The 18,483-nt window shown below is 44.5% G+C and overlaps 2 protein-coding genes across 3 annotated transcripts; one reads left to right on the forward strand and one right to left on the reverse strand.

Annotated features, from left to right (window-relative positions):
* Positions 1-3,290: 3,290 nt before the first annotated feature.
* Positions 3,291-8,923, forward strand: LOC311122822 (E3 ubiquitin-protein ligase TRIM35-like). 2 transcript variants are annotated; one of them, XM_084197140.1, is made up of 2 exons: positions 3,291-4,094; positions 7,418-8,923. In XM_084197140.1, exons 1-2 carry the CDS (start codon positions 3,864-3,866, stop codon positions 7,424-7,426), a joined length of 240 nt encoding a protein of 79 aa, XP_084053266.1. In that variant the 5' UTR covers positions 3,291-3,863; the 3' UTR covers positions 7,427-8,923. The 2 variants fall into 2 exon arrangements, 1 of the variants encoding a protein (XP_084053266.1); XR_014612504.1 differs by lacking the exon at positions 3,291-4,094 and adding an exon at positions 4,277-5,225.
* LOC311122823 (platelet-derived growth factor receptor-like protein) lies at positions 8,922-17,992 on the reverse strand. Its single transcript, XM_084197141.1, has 8 exons — positions 17,516-17,992; positions 16,981-17,147; positions 16,443-16,585; positions 16,059-16,210; positions 15,517-15,623; positions 11,149-11,335; positions 10,828-10,967; positions 8,922-9,494 (listed from the first exon to the last, which is right to left on the reverse strand). The coding sequence occupies exons 1-8, from the start codon at positions 17,598-17,600 to the stop codon at positions 9,252-9,254; spliced, it is 1,224 nt and encodes a 407-aa protein (XP_084053267.1). The 5' UTR covers positions 17,601-17,992; the 3' UTR covers positions 8,922-9,251.
* Positions 17,993-18,483: the final 491 nt, after the last annotated feature.

The following is an 18,483-nucleotide window of genomic DNA, read 5'->3' on the forward strand; positions in this document are numbered from 1 at the left end:
ATGTTATCTCGTATCTTGGGTCTTTCCTAGGAGTTCTCAGAGGAAGACTACCTGGCCATAATCAACGGCTGGAGCGACAAACTTAAACGCTGCAACACTGGGGACCAACGCTGGGGCCTATTCCATGCAACAAGGAACTGAGAGAGATGGAGAGAGAGAGAGAGATAGAGATAGAGATAGAGAGATGGAGAGAGAGAGAGAGATAGAGATAGAGATAGAGAGAGAGAGAGAGAGAGAGAGATAGAGAGAGAGAGAGAGAGAGAGAGAGAGAGAGAGAGAGAGAGAGAGACAGAGACAGAGACAGAAGAAAGAGAGAAAGACAGAAACAGAGACAGAGAGAGTGAAGAGAGAGAGAGAGACAAAGAAGAGAAAGAGAGAGAGAGAGAGAGAGAGAGAGAGAGACAAAGAGAAAGAGAAAGAGAGAGAGAGAGAGAGAGAGAGAGAGAGAGAGAGAGAGAGAGAAGAGAGAGAGAGAGAGAGAGAGAGAGAGAGAGAGAGAGAGAGAGAGAGAGAGGAGAGAGAGAGAGAGAGAGAGAGAGAGAGAGAGAGAGAGAGAGAGAGAGAGAGAGAGAGAGAGAATCCCTTCATGAGGGAGGGTTCAGTGTCTGGTCCCAGCTACAATGCTAACAGATAATCTAGAGGAGATTACCAGACACCAGTACACCCAAATCTGAGATTACATACCTTGAGGCAATTACAGATTGTATTTTATTTGAAGTGAAAAATTGTCATTATCTAGGGACTAGTCTAACTTTAGTTTTTTATCTTTGATATCTATGGATTGAGAAGTGAAACTGATTCCTGAATTAATTCTAAAAATTATTTGGATTTTTTTTATTGAACCAAACTGAATTTGATGAAAATGTTTAACTTTGCGTAAAGTTGACAATATTATTGTCTTGTTATCAAAGGTGAATGTGCATCATCTCCCAGTCTGTACTATCAACATACCATAGTTTGATAAGATTTACAAATAAATGTTGAAAACGTTCTGTCGCCCTGGCTTGAATTAGTATCTGTCCGTCTTGCTGTCTCTGCCTCATTGTTCTGCCTACATGGCAAAAATACCTCTGTATTTACCTGTATGTACTAGGTCTGCCACCAGATAGTAGTACAACAGGTAGGCTAAGATTAAAATCTAATATTCAGTACATTTAATAGCAGGATTCCATTGTGAGTTAAGCCTGTTACGTTACATTCTGTTCCCACCTTCCAAATGATCACCATGTCTTTGTCTCAAATGACTTCCTGTTCCCTGTACACAGGGTTGGGGAGTAACTGATTACATGCACAAAATAACTGTAACTGTAATCAGTGATGTTACCTGCAAAAAAATATTGCAACAGTTTACATATACTTTTTGAAAAATTAGATGACTTCTTGGATTACTTTTAAATTCAGAAAGGATGTTTGTGAAAAAATACATTATGACACCTTTCTGTTTTCTCAATTACATTCAATTCAGCATTGAATAAAGGTGCAAGTTTAAGTTTGTTCCACCCGAGAGAGTCTGACCTCAGAGACCACTATGATGACACACCAAATGATGACCACCAATCAGAGACCACTATAATGACACACCAAATGATGACCACCAATCAGAGACCACTATGATGACACACCAAATGATGACCACCAGTCAGAGACCACTATGATGACACACCAAATGATGACCACCAATCAGAGACCACTATGATGACACACCAAATGATAACCACCAATCAGAGACCACTATGATGACACACCAAATGATGACCACCAATCAGAGACCACTATGATGACACACCAAATGATGACCACCAATCAGAGACCACTATGATGACACACCAAATGATGACCACCAATCAGAGACCACTATGATGACACACCAAATGATAACCACCAGTCAGAGACCACTATGATGACACACCAAATGATGACCACCAATCAGAGACCACTATGATGACACACCAAATGATAACCACCAGTCAGAGATCACTATGATGACACACCAAATGATGACCACCTATCAGAGACCACTATGATGACACACCAAATTATGACCACCAATCAGAGACCACTATGATGACACACCAAATGATGACCACCAATCAGAGACCACTATGATGACACACCAAATGTGTTTGATAGATCCTTTGTCTTCTTCTAATGCCTCTTAAGGGGAAAGTAATCTAAAAGTAACTGAAAGCAATTAGATTACATTACTGAGTTTGGGTCATCCAAATGTTATGTAACTGATTACAATTATGGACAAGTAACTAGTAACTGTAATGGATTACGTTTAGAAAGCCCTGACTATGTAGTGCACTACTTTGGACCAGTAACCTAGCCAACCCTGACTATGTAGTGCACTACCTTGGACCAGTAACCTAGCCAACCCTGACTATGTAGTGCACTACTTTGGACCAGTAACCTAGCCAACCCTGACTATGTAGTGTACTACTTTGGACCAGTAACCTAGCCAACCCTGACTATGTAGTGCACTACCTTGGACCAGTAACCTAGCCAACCCTGACTATGTAGTGTACTACTTTGGACCAGTAACCTAGCCAACCCTGACTATGTAGTGCACTACCTTGGACCAGTAACCTAGCCAACCCTGACTATGTAGTGCACTACCTTGGACCAGTAACCTAGCCAACCCTGACTATGTAGTGTACTACTTTGGACCAGTAACCTAGCCAACCCTGACTATGTAGTGCACTACTTTGGACCAGAGCCCAATAGGGAACATGGTACCCTTTGTGACACAGACCATGGCACAATTCTCTTATCATCTCTCCTCTCTGTCTGCTCCTGGCCCACTCTACTCAGCATCCCAATAGGCCGGCTAACGGTCAGGTGACCTGTTCTGTCCCCTATGCTGTTTCTCAATAGGCCAGCTAACGGTCAGGTGTGCTGTCCTGTCCCCTATGCTGTTTCCCAATAGGCCAGCTAACGGTCAGGTGTGCTGTCCTGTCCCCTATGCTGTTTCCCAATAGGCCAGCTAACGGTCAGGTGACCTGTTCTGTCCCCTATGCTGTTTCCCAATAGGCCAGCTAACGGTCAGGTGTGCTGTTCTGTCCCCTATGCTGTTTCCCAATAGGCCAGCTAACGGTCAGGTGACCTGTCCTGTCCCCTATGCTGTTTCTCAATAGTCCAGGTAATGGCCAGATAATCAGTCTGCTAATGTGTCTTGGTTAGGTTCATTCATACACCCCCTTCCTACCCTATCTCCTTCACACGGCCATTCTCACCTCCTCCCACCCATGGTAACACCTGATGTCTCATTGGCCAGGTAACCCCCCCCCCCCCCCCCCCCCCCTCTATCCTGAATCAACCAAGACTCCCCCACCTATACAGACATCCATGATAAATGAGATAGCAGAACATGAGACTTTTACATTGTAGTATTTAAGCTCCCTCCGGACACGGAAACCGATCGACTTATGTTCAGTGAAGAGTAGCTCCTGCCACTGAGGAGGATTCTTCTTATTTTGGCTGTTTGAAGGTAAGTGCCTTGTCATTTGTTTGGTTGTTGTTCTTCCTCCTAGATCTGTGTTGAAGCTAGTAAAACACGTAGCTCACTGTACATGATAAATGGCTGATGTAAAAAAAAAAAAAAAATCCTAAACTAGAAACCATCCTCAATGGAGATTGGATAATCTCTATTGAACGGCTTCTTAGTCCAGGAATAGGTTTAATGTGGGTCTGGGATACAGCCACAAAGAATAATTCAAAACATGTTTACAGAATGGAAACACTGTAAAGAAAAGTTTACCTCAACAACTATAAAAGTGTACCTCACCTTTGACCTTTGAACTTGTGTCTCTCTTGTTCCAGAGGCCATTACAGAGAAACGTACACTTTTACTGAGGGACAAAATGGCCTCCGGGTCCTTCTTCCAAGAAGAGGATATCCTCTGTCCCGTGTGCTACGATATCTTCAGGGATCCTGTGGTTCTCCCTTGCAGCCACAGTGCCTGTAAGACCTGCATGGAGGAGTACTGGAAGCATAAAGACGATCAGGAGTGTCCAGTCTGCAGGAAGAGATCCTCCATGCCTTTCCCAGCGGTCAGCCTCATTCTGAAGAGGCTGTGTGAGGGGTTCCTACAGGTGGGAGATCTACCTATGATGATTCATGTGCCCCAAATGGCACATTTAGTGCACTACTTTTGACCGGAGCCCATAGGGCTGTGTACGTATATTTCTTTGAAATTGTGAAATCAATCAATCCTACAGGAGAGGAGCTCCAGAGCCTGGGTCTGAGAGGCTCTGTGGTCAACACAAAGAGAAACTCAAGCTCTTCTGTCTGTTTGGTGTGTCGTGACTCAAGACAACATACAGGACACAAGTTCTGTCCCATAGATGAAGTTGTCCAGGACCAGCGGGTAGGACAAGAAGAGCTCTATTCAATCCGTAGCGCTGAAGATTTACATTTACATTTTTTGTCATTTTAGCAGACGCTCTTATCCAGAGCGACTTACAGTTAGTGAGTGCATACATTTTTTTATTTTAATTTATTTTTTCATACTGGCCCCCCGTGGGAATCGAACCCGCAACCCTGGCGTTGCAGGCCCCATGCTCTACCAACTGAGCTACACGGGGGGCTGATCTGCTTTATAGAGCGACTGACAATTAAAGCCAATGTTCCCCCAGTCGTGGAGACTGCATTCACGATAAACGCTGCATATAATATGACGGCGCAATCAGAAATTATCTTCACATTTTAACGCAGATCTTCCGCGATACTTTGGCGATACAGATTGAATTCAACCCATAGCCTATCTGAGATATTTGAAGGTAGAATCGGTAATATGGCAGCATTATACACAGATGGTTGAGTTACTTCCTGGCTACAACAACAACAACATCATTCAAATCAGACAAAGTCTGCCCCTATTGGCTCTTCCCAATGTGGGCGTGTCTCAATGTATGTAAGCTGGAAGTCGACTCACTACCTACAATGATGTCGTATTACTGAGTCTACCTTTAAATTACAAGGGATTGAGTTGCTTTGACGTATTGCAATTAATATTGCTTATAACATTAATACAGTATAACTTTGCATTTGTTTGAGTTTACTTTACTCAATTCATTTAGTGAGTTAGACAGATATGTTTTACTGTGTACGAAGAGTCATTACTGTTTATCTGAGTAAAGGCTGAACTGGAGCCCTTGAAGGAGAAGCTGAGACTTTACACTGAAGCCAAACTAACCTGTGGTCAAACAGAAAAATACATCATGGTAATTATACAGGATGACATTGGGATGCAGTCTTTCTGTTAATTTGGAGGTTAATACTTGATTACTTTAGTCAGAGTTAGTAAGGGGAGAAAAGTCAGAGCTGGCAGGGGAGAAAAGTCAGAGCTAGTAGGGGGAGAAAAGTCAGAGCTAGTAGGGGAGAAAAGTCAGAGCTAGTAGGGGAGAAAAGTCAGAGCTGGTAGGGGAGAAAAGTCAGAGCTGGCAGGGTAGAAAAGTCAGAGCTGGTAGGAGGAGAAAAGTCAGAGCTGATAGGGGAGAAAAGTCAGAGCTGGCAGGGTAGAAAAGTCAGAGCTGGTAGGGTAGAAAAGTCAGAGCTGGTAGGGGAGAAAAGTCAGAGCTGGTTGGAGGTAAAAAGTCTGAGCTGGCAGAGTAGAAAAGTCAGAGCTGGTAGGAGGAGAAAAGTCAGAGCTGATAGGAGGAGAATAGTCAGAGCTGATAGGGGGAGAAAAGTCAGAGCTGATAGGGGAGAAAAGTCCGAGCTGGCAGGGTAGAAAAGTCAGAGCTGGCAGGGTAGAAAAGTCAGAGCTGGTAGGGGAGAAAAGTCAGAGCTGGTTGGAGGTAAAAAGTCCGAGCTGGCAGGGTAGAAAAGTCAGAGCTGGTAGGAGGAGAAAAGTCAGAGCTGATAGGAGGAGAATAGTCAGAGCTGATAGGGGAGAAAAGTCAGAGCTGGCAGGGTAGAAAAGTCAGAGCTGGTAGGGTAGAAAAGTCAGAGCTGGTAGGGGAGAAAAGTCAGAGCTGGTTGGAGGTAAAAAGTCCGAGCTGGCAGGGTAGAAAAGTCAGAGCTGGTAGGAGGAGAAAAGTCAGAGCTGATAGGAGGAGAATAGTCAGAGCTGATAGGGGGAGAAAAGTCAGAGCTGATAGGGGAGAAAAGTCCGAGCTGGCAGGGTAGAAAAGTCAGAGCTGGCAGGGTAGAAAAGTCAGAGCTGGTAGGGGAGAAAAGTCAGAGCTGGTTGGAGGTAAAAAGTCCGAGCTGGCAGGGTAGAAAAGTCAGAGCTGGTAGGAGGAGAAAAGTCAGAGCTGATAGGAGGAGAATAGTCAGAGCTGATAGGGGGAGAAAAGTCAGAGCTGGTAGGAGGAGAAAAGTCAGAGCCGGTAGGAGGAGAAAAGTCAGAGCTGATAGGAGGAGAAAAGTCAGAGCTGATAGGAGGAGAAAAGTCAGAGCCGGTAGGAGGAGAAAAGTCAGAGCTGATAGGAGGAGAAAAGTCAGAGCTGATAGGAGGAGAAAAGTCAGAGCTGATAGGAGGAGAAAAGTCAGAGCCGGTAGGAGGAGAAAAGTCAGAGCTGATAGGAGGAGAAAAGTCAGAGCTGATAGGAGGAGAAAAGTCAGAGCTGGTAGGAGGAGAAAAGTCAGAGCTGATAGGAGGAGAAAAGTCAGAGCTGATAGGAGGAGAAAAGTCAGAGCCGGTAGGAGGAGAAAAGTCAGAGCTGATAGGAGGAGAAAAGTCAGAGCTGATAGGAGGAGAAAAGTCAGAGCTGATAGGAGGAGAAAAGTCAGAGCTGATAGGAGGAGAAAAGTCAGAGCCGGTAGGAGGAGAAAAGTCAGAGCTGATAGGAGGAGAAAAGTCAGAGCCGGTAGGAGGAGAAAAGTCAGAGCTGATAGGAGGAGAAAAGTCAGAGCCGGTAGGAGGAGAAAAGTCAGAGCTAGTAGGGGAGAAAAGTCAGAGCCGGTAGGAGGAGAAAAGTCAGAGCTGATAGGAGGAGAAAAGTCAGAGCTGATAGGAGGAGAAAGTCAGAGCTGATAGGAGGAGAAAAGTCAGAGCCGGTAGGAGGAGAAAAGTCAGAGCTGATAGGAGGAGAAAAGTCAGAGCTGATAGGAGGAGAAAAGTCAGAGCTGATAGGAGGAGAAAAGTCAGAGCCGGTAGGAGGAGAAAAGTCAGAGCTGATAGGAGGAGAAAAGTCAGAGCCGGTAGGAGGAGAAAAGTCAGAGCTGATAGGAGGAGAAAAGTCAGAGCCGGTAGGAGGAGAAAAGTCAGAGCTGATAGGAAGAGAAAAGTCAGAGCTAGTTACTGTATGTATGTGGTAGAGGTTCTGTATTTATGTGGTAGAGTTACCTTATTTATGTGGTAGAGTTACCGTGTTTATGTGGTAGAGTTACTGTATTTGTGTAAAAACATACCTATACATTGTCTTTATTATACAGTACAATAACACACTGTCTGTCTCTCTGTGTTCAGATCCGGTGACTCTGGACCCCAACACGGCCCATCCAGACGTGCTGGTGTACCCCGATATGGTCACGTTCAGAGCCAGAAACTCCGGGGAGAGAGAAGAGATGGAGACGCCGGTTCCTGACACCTCAGAGAGGTTCAACCTCTATGAAGGGATCCTGGGCTCTGAGGGCTTCGATTCGGGGACACACACCTGGGACGTGGAAGTCAGGAATGAATATCTCCAGAGATACGGGCACAGCAGGGACTGGGCCCTGGGGGTGGTGGAGGAGTCTGTGTCCAGGAAGGGCTTGATAGAGAAGGGAGGCTGGAGGTTAGAGCAACATGGAGGGGTTAACACCGTACGCTCTGTCCCCGAGCCTCCCATCACCCTCTCGCTGAAGCTGAGAAAGGAGCCCCTGAGGATCAGAGTGACTCTGGACTGGGATGGAGGAACGCTGACCTTCTCTGATTCTCATTACAACAAACTTCTCCACACATTCACACACACCTTCACAGAGAAAGTATTTCCGTATCTGAGCAATGGGTGTGAAACCTTTACTTTGAGGCTCTTACCAGTGAAGGTCAATGTAGCAGCTGAACAGCACAGTCAGAGCAGATGCCAGCTCTGTATACCACCTTTCGCATATTAAAATATATTTATTTAAATGCATTTTTTTGTACGTTTCGGAGAGTTTCATGTAAACTCACTTTTAGCACCGATTTTAAGTTAATGAAACGATTGATTGTTAAAGATTCCTGGACCCTTTATTTGAGCCTGATTACACCTGAACCAAACAAACAGCCATTATGTTAAGACTGTCTGTGTTCTCTATCTCTCTGTGACTCCCAATACAGGGCTTTGGTCAAAAGTAGTGCACTATATAGGGAATAGGGTACCATTCTCTGGTCAAAATTAGTGCACTATATAGGGAATAGGATGCCATTTGGGATGCAGCCTCTGTCTCTCTGTCGCACACCACGGCAAAAATGATGCCTCATATTGACCTGTATTGGTCCATGACACAATCTGACCATCAGACAATAAACGACGCATTACAGAAGGTTACGTGTAGGCTATGAAAGCATTTTTTTATTAGACAAATAGAAGTAGGAAGAGATAACACTAGAAAACAACAAACCTGTCGGTTGAAAGTGGAGAGGAGAATGAACACTACCTGCACTACAGAAACGTCCACCAAAGGTAAAAGTCTGATAATAATAATAATATGCCATTTAGCAGACGCTTTTATCCAAAGCGACTTACAGTCATGCGTGCATACATTTTTGTGTATGGGTGGTCCCGGGGATCGAACCCACTACCTTGGCGTTACAAGCGCTGTGCTCTACCAGCTGAGCTACAGAGGACCACATGATGGTCCTTTAAATCTGCATCGATACAGGAGCGTTATTCTACTGCATAGTCCTCTAGGATTTGTAATCCATTAATTGTGTCTATGGAAATACATTCACTACAATGTAGATGCTCAGAATGCTGTCTGTCCCTCTCTATTTCTGCACCCCCCCCCCCCCCCCCCCCCCCCTTCTCTCTCTCTCCCCAATTTGTATTCTTCCGGCCATCTTTCTCTTCCCCTCCGCCCTGTGTAAACCCCGTATGCTCTGTGTGTGATAACTACTCCTGGCTGTTGAATATACATGAGCTACATGAGAGCTGACTTATTGAGCCCTATAGTTATACAGCAGTATACTATAGTGATGTCAGGAGTAGAATGGTCGTTTAAAAACACCCATGGAATTAGAACCAAAAGTTCCAGTTCCATCCTGGTAAGCTACTTCCTTCTCCTTTGGTGGCTATTCCATCCCATCCCTCGCCTATCTCTGATCTGAAGTCAATTGAATCTCAGGGTTTCTTGGGCTTGGGCTTGTCTTGGGCTTTGTCCTTAGCAGCAGCCGCAGCCGCAGCTAGCACCTTGACGGTGGTGGAGGTGGTTCTGGAGCCTTGCAGGTTCTGGGCGGTGCAGGTGTAAGTTCCTCCGTCCACGTCCCTCACCCCATCCACCAGGAGGACGGTCTGGGACTGCTGCCTCCCCAGACCCCCTCCCTCCGGATGAACACTGTCCTGGGTGTACAGAGGCCTGCCGATCTGCCGATCACAAAACCACAGCACAAATAAACAAGCAGGTTACAATTGTAGCCTCTCTCTACTGTATATAGCCTCTATGTACTGTATATAGCCTCTCTGTACTGTATATAGCCTCTCTCTACTGTATATAGCCTCTCTCTACTGTATAGCCTCTCTGTACTGTGTATAGCCTCTCTGTACTGTGTATAGCCTCTCTCTACTGTATATAGCCTCTCTGTACTGTGTATAGCCTCTCTGTACTGTATATAGCCTCTCTGTACTGTGTATAGCCTCTCTCTACTGTATAGCCTCTCTGTACTGTGTATAGCCTCTCTGTACTGTATATAGCCTCTCTGTACTGTATATAGCCTCTCTGTACTGTATATAGCCTCTCTGTACTGTATATAGCCTCTCTCTACTGTATATAGCCTCTCTGTACTGTATAGCCTCTCTCTACTGTATATAGCCTCTCTCTACTGTATATAGCCTCTCTCTACTGTATATAGCCTCTCTCTACTGTATATAGCCTCTCTCTACTGTATAGCCTCTCTCTACTGTATATAGCCTCTCTCTACTGTATAGCCTCTCTCTACTGTATATAGCCTCTCTCTACTGTATATAGCCTCTCTCTACTGTATATAGCCTCTCTCTACTGTATATAGCCTCTCTCTACTGTATATAGCCTCTCTCTACTGTATATAGCCTCTCTCTACTGTATAGCCTCTCTCTACTGTATATAGCCTCTCTCTACTGTATAGCCTCTCTCTACTGTATATAGCCTCTCTCTACTGTATATAGCCTCTCTCTACTGTATATAGCCTCTCTGTACTGTATATAGCCTCTCTGTACTGTATATAGCCTCTCTCTACTGTATATAGCCTCTCTGTACTGTATATAGCCTCTCTGTACTGTATATAGCCTCTCTCTACTGTATATAGCCTCTCTGTACTGTATATAGCCTCTCTCTACTGTATATAGCCTCTCTGTACTGTATATAGCCTCTCTGTACTGTATATAGCCTCTCTCTACTGTATATAGCCTCTCTCTACTGTATATAGCCTCTCTGTACTGTATATAGCCTCTCTCTACTGTATATAGCCTCTCTCTACTGTATATAGCCTCTCTGTACTGTGTATAGCCTCTCTGTACTGTATATAGCCTCTCTCTACTGTATATAGCCTCTCTGTACTGTATATAGCCTCTCTCTACTGTATATAGTGTATAGCTTCTGCCAAGAGGTTTGTCTCATCATAAAACAGGAGGTAGAGTATTGCACGTGTCCTGTAATCCTACTCATTGATATGATAAATGATTGACCTCAAGCATGGCAGACCTATTTAGCACAATTACATACCTGTTGCCCAGGGTACTCCCAGGTGAAGTCTATGACCACGTCCTGTTCTCCAATCACAGTACAGGTGACCTGTAGGTTCTGACCAATGGCCACAGAGCTGGAGGACGCCTGGATCACTGGGGCTGGGGGCGCCACCGGGTCTGACAGCAAGGGGACAACACAGATATGACAGTCAATATGTCTGCCAGTCAAACCATCAAGGAACGTTGACTTGACAAGGAATGTCTAATCATTCTAATTCTATGAGTTGGCCACCCCTGGGGAAGAGGCTAGCTGTTGTTTAAGGTTAAAAAAAAATATGAGACAAAACCATGGACTTACAGTTGACGTATATGAGCATGTACTTGACGGAGCTCTGTCTGAGGTTTCCAAGGCTGGCGACACAGTACAGCTCCCCGGCATGGTGTAGCTTGGGCCGGTGGATTGTGAATCCCTGTTTAACGTTAAATGTGATCTCTGCCCCGTCCACCGCCACCTCTACTGGGGGAAACTCCCGGTGCAGAGACACCTACGGATGACCAGGTGAGTTCATTACTTTATAGTGAGTGGACAACATATTCTTGACTATAGTTGTTTGGTACGGTGTCCATATTAGGACAGTCTCAGGGTCACAAGGATTTGAGGCTGTCCTAATATGGACACCGTAAGTATAACGGGGTAGAACCTTCAACCTATTTTGAACGGACCCTTGTTGATCTGCCTATGCCAGGTGTATGTTGAATGTTAATTAACCTTTTACTGCAGTGGGCTAAATCAGGGTCACACAGAGTGTTTCTTGGTAGTCTTAAAAAAATCAACTTTTTTTTTTTTTTTTTTTTTTTTTTTTGGGGGGGGGGGTGGATCAGCTTAATATTGCAGATAGATTGTATCTTCTATCAATGTAATTGTCTGCATCACTTCCAATCCCCCATGTTTTTTATATATATACTCCCCTTTATTACTTTTCAACCCCGCCATCCTTTCCCTACTTGGAGTAAATTAGTGAACAACAATGCCCAGGCCTCTACTTCCGGTCTATACTTACTATCTACACCTTATGGACACAGTTAATTTTACAATAATTATATTATATATATATATATATATATATATATATATATATATATATATATATATTATTTATTTTTTTTGCTCCTGAACTTCTTCTACTCTCAACCTCTCCGATCATTTTCATGATGTCCATCCGGTTTGCTTCTATATGCCATATCTTTCTAACTGTGCTCTTTCCCAAAAGCTCCCAACATACAACTTATATACTTATTATGGACACAGTATGCTTTACATTATTAGCTATCTTTGGTATTATTTGTAGTTATTTGTTATTAGTCCCATCCTTCAACTCTATTCAATACCTCCCATCTATCTCTTAACACCATCCATATAGGATTTCTATTTGCCAGATATATTTCAACCGTACTGTGATGTTATACAAAAGTTCTGAACCTTTCTATTCTCATTGTTTCTACAGATTGTGAATGAAAAATAAACAAATCTACTTTGAAAAAAAAAAGTATAGACATCACACACATGGTTATGGGCTTAAAAATAAGAAGATGCCTGTACCATGTTAGATGTAGAGTTGAAATGCATTCAGTTTTGAGTGTGCATCCCAATATTACACCTTATATACATCACAGAAGACTGAAATATAACAAAACCGTTTTGACATAGAAACACTGGATTTTCCGTTTTTTTATTTTTTATAATGTTGATTAATTATTAATTAACAATATTAATACCATTCCACCCATGAGGCCTCTAGGTCATTCGACTGCAGGAAAGAGCTACGGGTGCGGCCTTTTGTATAAAAGCCTTCCTGTTTGTGTCATTTTATTTATTTATTTTTTATTTCACCTTTATTTAACCAGGTAAGCCAGTTGAGAACAAGTTCTCATTTACAACTGCGACCTGGCCAAGATAAAGCAAAGCAGTGCGATAAAAACAACAACACAGAGTTACATATGGGGTAAAAAAAAACATAAAGTCAAAAATACAACAGAAAATATATATACAGTGTGTGCAAATGTAGCAAGTTATGGAGGTAAGGCAATAAATAGGCTATAGTGCAAATTAATTACAATTAGTATTAACACTGGAATGATAGATGTGCAAGAGATTATGTGCAAATAGAGATACTGGGGTGCAAAGGAGCAAAATAAATAACAATATAGGGATGAGGTAGTTGGGTCGGCTAATTTCAGATGGGCTGTGTACAGGTGCAGTGATCGGTAAGGTGCTCTGACAACTGATGCTTAAAGTTAGTGAGGGAGATAAGAGTCTCCAGCTTCAGAGATTTTTGCAATTCGTTCCAGTCATTGGCAGCAGAGAACTGGAAGGAATGGCGGCCAAAGGAGGTGTTGGCTTTGGGAATGACCAGTGAGATATACCTGCTGGAGCGCAGACTACGGGTGGGTGCTGCTATGGTGACCAATGAGCTAAGATAAGGCGGGGATTTGCCTAGCAGTGATTTATAGATGGCCTGGAGCCAGTGGGTTTGACGACGAACATGTAGTGAGGACCAGCCAACAAGAGCGTACAGGTCACAGTGGTGGGTAGTGTATGGGGCTTTGGAGATAAAACGGATGGCACTGTGATAGACTACATCCAATTTGCTGAGTAGAGTGTTGGAGGCTATTTTGTAAATGACATCGCCGAAGTCAAGAATCGGTAGGATAGTCAGTTTTACGAGGGCATGTTTGGCAGCATGAGTGAAGGAGGCTTTGTTGCGAAATAGGAAGCCGATTCTAGATTTAACTTTGGATTGGAGATTCTTAATGTGAGTCTGGAAGGAGAGTTTACAGTCTAACCAGACACCTAGGTATTTGTAGTTGTCCACATACTCTAGGTCAGACCCGTCGAGAGTGGTGATTCTAGTCGGGTGGGCGGGTGCCAGCAGCGTTCGATTGAAAAGCATGCATTTAGTTTTACTAGAGTTTAAGAGCAGTTGGAGGCTACTGAAGGAGTGTTGTATGGCATTGAAGCTCGTTTGGAGGTTTGTTAACACAGTGTCCAATGAAGGGCCAGATGTATACAAAATGGTGTCGTCTGCGTAGAGGTGGATCTGAGAGTCACCAGCAGCAAGAGCGACATCATTGATATACACGGAGAAAAGTGTCGGCCCAAGAATTGAACCCTGTGGCACCCCCATAGAGACTGCCATAGGTCCAGACAACAGGCCCTCCGATTTGACACACTGAACTCTATCTGAGAAGTAGTTGGTGAACCAGGCGAGGCAGTCATTTGAGAAACCAAGGCTATTTAGTCTGCCAATAAGAATGCGGTGGTTGACAGAGTCGAAAGCCTTGGCCAGGTCGATGAAGACGGCTGCACAGCACTGTCTATTATCAATCACGGTTATAATATCGTTTAGGACCTTGAGCGTGGCTGAAGTGCACCCATGACCAGTTCGGAAACCGGATTGCATAGCGGAGAAGGTACGGTGGTATTCGAAATGGTCGGTGATCTGTTTGTTAACTTGGCTTTCAAATACTTTCGAAAGGCAGGGCAGGATGGATATAGGTCTGTAGCAGTTTGGATCTAGAGTGTCACCCCCTTTGAAGAGGGGGATGACCGCGGCAGCTTTCCAATCTCTGGGGATCTCAGACGTTACGAAAGAGAGGTTGAACAGACTAGTAATAGGGGTTGCGACAATTTCGGCGGCTAGTTTTAGAAAGAAAGGGTCCAGATTGTCTAGCCCAGCTGATTTGTAGGGGTCCAGATTTTGCAGCTCTTTCAGAACATCAGCTGTCTGAATTTGTGTGAAGGAGAAGCGGGGGGGCATGGGCAAGTTGCAGCGGAGGGTGCAGAGTTGGTGGCCGGGGTAGTGGTAGCCAGGTGGAAAGCATGGCCAGCCGTAGCAAAATGCTTGTTGAAATTCTCGATTATTGTAGATTTATCGGTGGTGATAGTGTTTCCTAGCCTCAGTGCAGTGGGCAGCTGGGAGGAAGTGCTCTTATTCTCCATGGAGTCATTCAGGGCATCCCCTTGCTATGTACTGGTTGGCGTGCCTTGGGAGAACGGGATTGGTGATGGTGTTTTTTTTTAACAAAGGAATGATTGTAAATGTTGTGGTTTAAGGCGTTGGCGCCCATATTTCACCTAGACCTGCTCTCCTTCTCCCTGGGCACGCCCTCCGTGAGTGTTGCAACACGTTATTAAATGTCCGTTTGAGTGTGTGAATAAAACGCATAAACCTAGTGATATTTGCTTTTTTTTGATAAATCTGATATTTCTATCTGTTGAAGTCTGTCTTGTAGGACAGTTGTTCAGAGCTCCTGGAGCTGGAGATGTAGGCCTATGGAGATTGGGCCTTTTTTTGTGACGCTGAAAATGAAAATTAATAGTTAATAGTGATATTATTGTCTGATTCCCTTGATGTAAAGAACCTGTTATGTTTAGCTTAGTCCTGAGGACCTCACCTCGCGTATAGACAAGGTGGTGTAGTACGGCTACAGGATTTTGTGTATTTCCCCCCACATAAATTGTAGCACATTATGAGATAATAGTAAAAGATGATAAGCGCATGGTCAAATGTGCTTATGACAAGTCTTATAATGCATTATAACTGTGTCCCAATGCATGATATACCTCTATAGCTGTTAAGTAAAGTTTTTCAAACCAAAAATGTATTTTCAAAGAGGTAATTCTGTATTATCTAATCTAATCCCAACATATCTGTTCTGAACTCACCTTGGCATCAGGTGATGTCACCTGACAGGGGAGGACTGTTGGCCAATTGGTCCTCAGCTGGATGACCTCATAGTAGGAGGAGGAGGGGACGAACAGCTCCTGGGGGTCTGGGAGGGGGGGGGCAGACAACTGTTATACTGTGCGGCCCAAATGGCACCCTTTCCCTATATAGTGCACTACTTTTGAACAGAACCCTATGGGGGCCCTATGGACCCTGGCCAAAAGTAGTGCACTACATAGGGAATAGGGTGCCATTTGGGACCTAGAAACTGCAGGTGATTACACAGGCTTGTGTCTCAGAGTTCATCCTATTCCCAACCCCAATGTAGTGCACTTCTTCGGTCAAAGAATGGGCTTATTGGCCCTGGTCAAAAGTAGTGCACTACATAGGGAATAGGGTGCCATTTCGGACGCAGACATGGTAACAACTCCTATGTTGTTACCATGCATTTTGCCTACACCCTCAATAACATGTGCTAAATATGTGTATGTGACCAATACAACTTCATTTGATTTTTTGTCAGGAGGTGGGGACTTAGTACCAGGGAAGAAGACAAAGACTTTGACAGCCTTGTCGTACTCCTTCCTGCAGTCCCGGTCTTCACAGTACATGGGGAAGCAGGTGTATTCTCCAGTGTCTGCTCCTGTAGAGTTGGACAGGGTCAGGGTGCCGTACCGGTCATGCTGCACAGTCCTATACAAACACAAAGAAACAAGAGTCCCTCACACCGGAGCCACACAGGCCTACATACAGCATCTCTACACAAACAGAGAAATGAGTCCCTCACACACAAAACCAATGTGAAATGACTCAGCAACTAATATTGGACTGGACATCCTGGCAAGATGTTATTATTTAAGTTTTATACAGGAGGCCTGTTTCCATGGCACCCTGTCCCATCACATCGTCAAGACCGGAGTCTCACTTGAGTCTCCCCTCGTCGTCCTCCTCCAGGTAAGCAGGAACGCCCCAGGCAACAGGGTTCCCTTTACACCTCAGCTCCAGGGTGTCACCGGCCCGGACGCTCAGACTGTCCTCCACACGCTGGAACTTCCCCTTCTTCACCACCTATGGTATAAACCAGGGGAGGAGAAACATGCATGGCAGTTTACCTTTAGTGTTCATTATGTTTAAACAAAAGAGATGCCCTCACACTGCTTTTTGCTAGTATCACTCATTTTTATTCAAGCTTATGTGTCGACCTTCGTCAGAGCTTTTGTGAATGTTTGTAATTTTCACCCGTTAGTAGACATTGCTTCACCAACATCCGTTGATTGTGTCAAATATCTCAAACATGCAAGTGCTTTTTGATTTGTGTACATAATGTTTACCTTTCAATGTACACTATGTATATGTAGAGATTTGATGAAGATGCCAATCTGTCATGGCAGCCTCAAGATTATGAAAATGAAAAAAACAAAGCGTTCTCTCATGTGAATAATTTGAAATGTATTCAAACCTACCCGTGTCAGGTGAACAGGTCCCTGGTTGGCCGCTGCTGGGGGAGCCGGTGTTGCTTTAGCCTTGGGTTTGGGTGTGGCTTTACCTGCTCCCCTCACTGGCTTACCCTTACTGGGGTTGGGCTTACGGCCTGGTGGGGTGGTCCGTCCATCATCCTGCTGGCACTGTCCTGCAGAGCAAGTATCCAATATTGCATTTTTATTCTTTGAAATACACATAACCATAGTCACAAGCGCAGGTCAATGCAACAAATAAAAAGCATGAAGAGTCTAATGTTGATTTGATGTTAGATTAAAACATTGTAGCATGCTATTGGTAACCATACTAGGGCAATAACAGGAAGATCCTGCAAGGAATTTACTATACAGACAGACAGCATGAGGTGAAACCAAATTAAATGCAACTGACTCAAGAAATGCCATCAAAGTTCACAGTAAGTCAGAGTAATGCGAACATATACTAATCTCCTGCACCTCACTAGTCTAACGCATGTTCAGGAATGCACATTATCCACAGAGAGGAAATAAAGTCCCTTACCAAACTCCAGGATTAACCCACAGATGAGGAGAGCCGCCAATAACACCAGCCTCCACCTCTCCCCTGAACCTTCTACTGCTGCCATGGCTCCCGTGATGAACAGACCAATGTACCGACCGACTGACTGACCGCAGGATTTACAGTTCACAGGGTTCACAACCGCAGTACAGCAGGGAACGCAACAAGGAGTGAAAGAAAGGGAAATGAAAGAAGGGTTTAGAGAGAGAGAGAAGGGGAGAGGGAGGGAGAGAGAAGGAGGTTGGCTGCGTGACTGCGAAGTGAGTGGTCAGCTGTTTAGCCAAATCACACACATTCTTCTACTGTGGACCAAAAGAGAATGAAAGAAAGAAAGAGAGAGAGGGAGAGAGAGAGAGAGAGAGAGAGAGAGAGAGAGAGAGAGAGAGAGAGAGAGAGAGAGAGAGAGAGAGAGAGAGAGAGAGAGAGAGAGAGAGAGAGAGAGAGAGAGAGAGAGAGAGAGAGAGAGAGGAGAGAGAGAGAGAGAGAGAGAGAGAGGGAGAAAGAAGTAGAGAGAGAAAGAGAGAGAGAGAGAGATAGAGAGAGAGGCAGATCGAGGGAAAGAGGGAGAGAGATGGAGAGAGAGAGTCTCCCCAAATTCCTCCCGTGGTGCTCAATGGAGCCATTCAGGGGCCTGTGGTCCAATCAGGGGCCGGGAATGGAGGCCCCCTCCGCCCGTTACGTCTGGGACTGCAGAGACTGTTTATTTAGCTGGAGAAGTGGCGTGAGAGAGAGAGAAAAAAACTTTGCATAGTAGCAGTGGCCCTCTGAACTACCTTGAAGACGTAAACAACGGTTGTCATTGTGTTGACGTTGAGGTGTTTTGGTTAGCTTAGACTTTATTTAGCTGGAGAAGTGGAGTAAGAGAGGCATGCAGGTTGGCTGTGGCCCTCTGAACCACAGAAGCCATATCTTTTCAAAGTAAACAACAGGGTCATTTCTAATACTACTCA

The sequence above is a fragment of the Coregonus lavaretus genome (genome assembly GCF_964263955.1).
Source record: "Coregonus lavaretus genome assembly, contig: HAP1_SCAFFOLD_7634, whole genome shotgun sequence".
Classification (NCBI taxonomy): Eukaryota; Metazoa; Chordata; class Actinopteri; order Salmoniformes; family Salmonidae; genus Coregonus; species Coregonus lavaretus.

Excerpts from the sequence above, each read along its gene's own strand:
- LOC311122822 (XM_084197140.1), top strand. The coding sequence starts at position 3,864 with ATGGCCTCCGGGTCCTTCTTCCAAGAAGAGGATATCCTCTGTCCCGTG.
- LOC311122823 (XM_084197141.1), bottom strand. The coding sequence starts at position 17,600 with ATGGCAGCAGTAGAAGGTTCAGGGGAGAGGTGGAGGCTGGTGTTATTG. Across the intron at positions 16,586-16,980 it reads GACCTGTTCACCTGACACGG|GTGGTGAAGAAGGGGAAGTT; the intron begins GTAGGTTTGAAT and ends TTTATACCATAG. Across the intron at positions 16,211-16,442 it reads GACGACGAGGGGAGACTCAA|GACTGTGCAGCATGACCGGT; the intron begins GTGAGACTCCGG and ends GTGTTTGTATAG.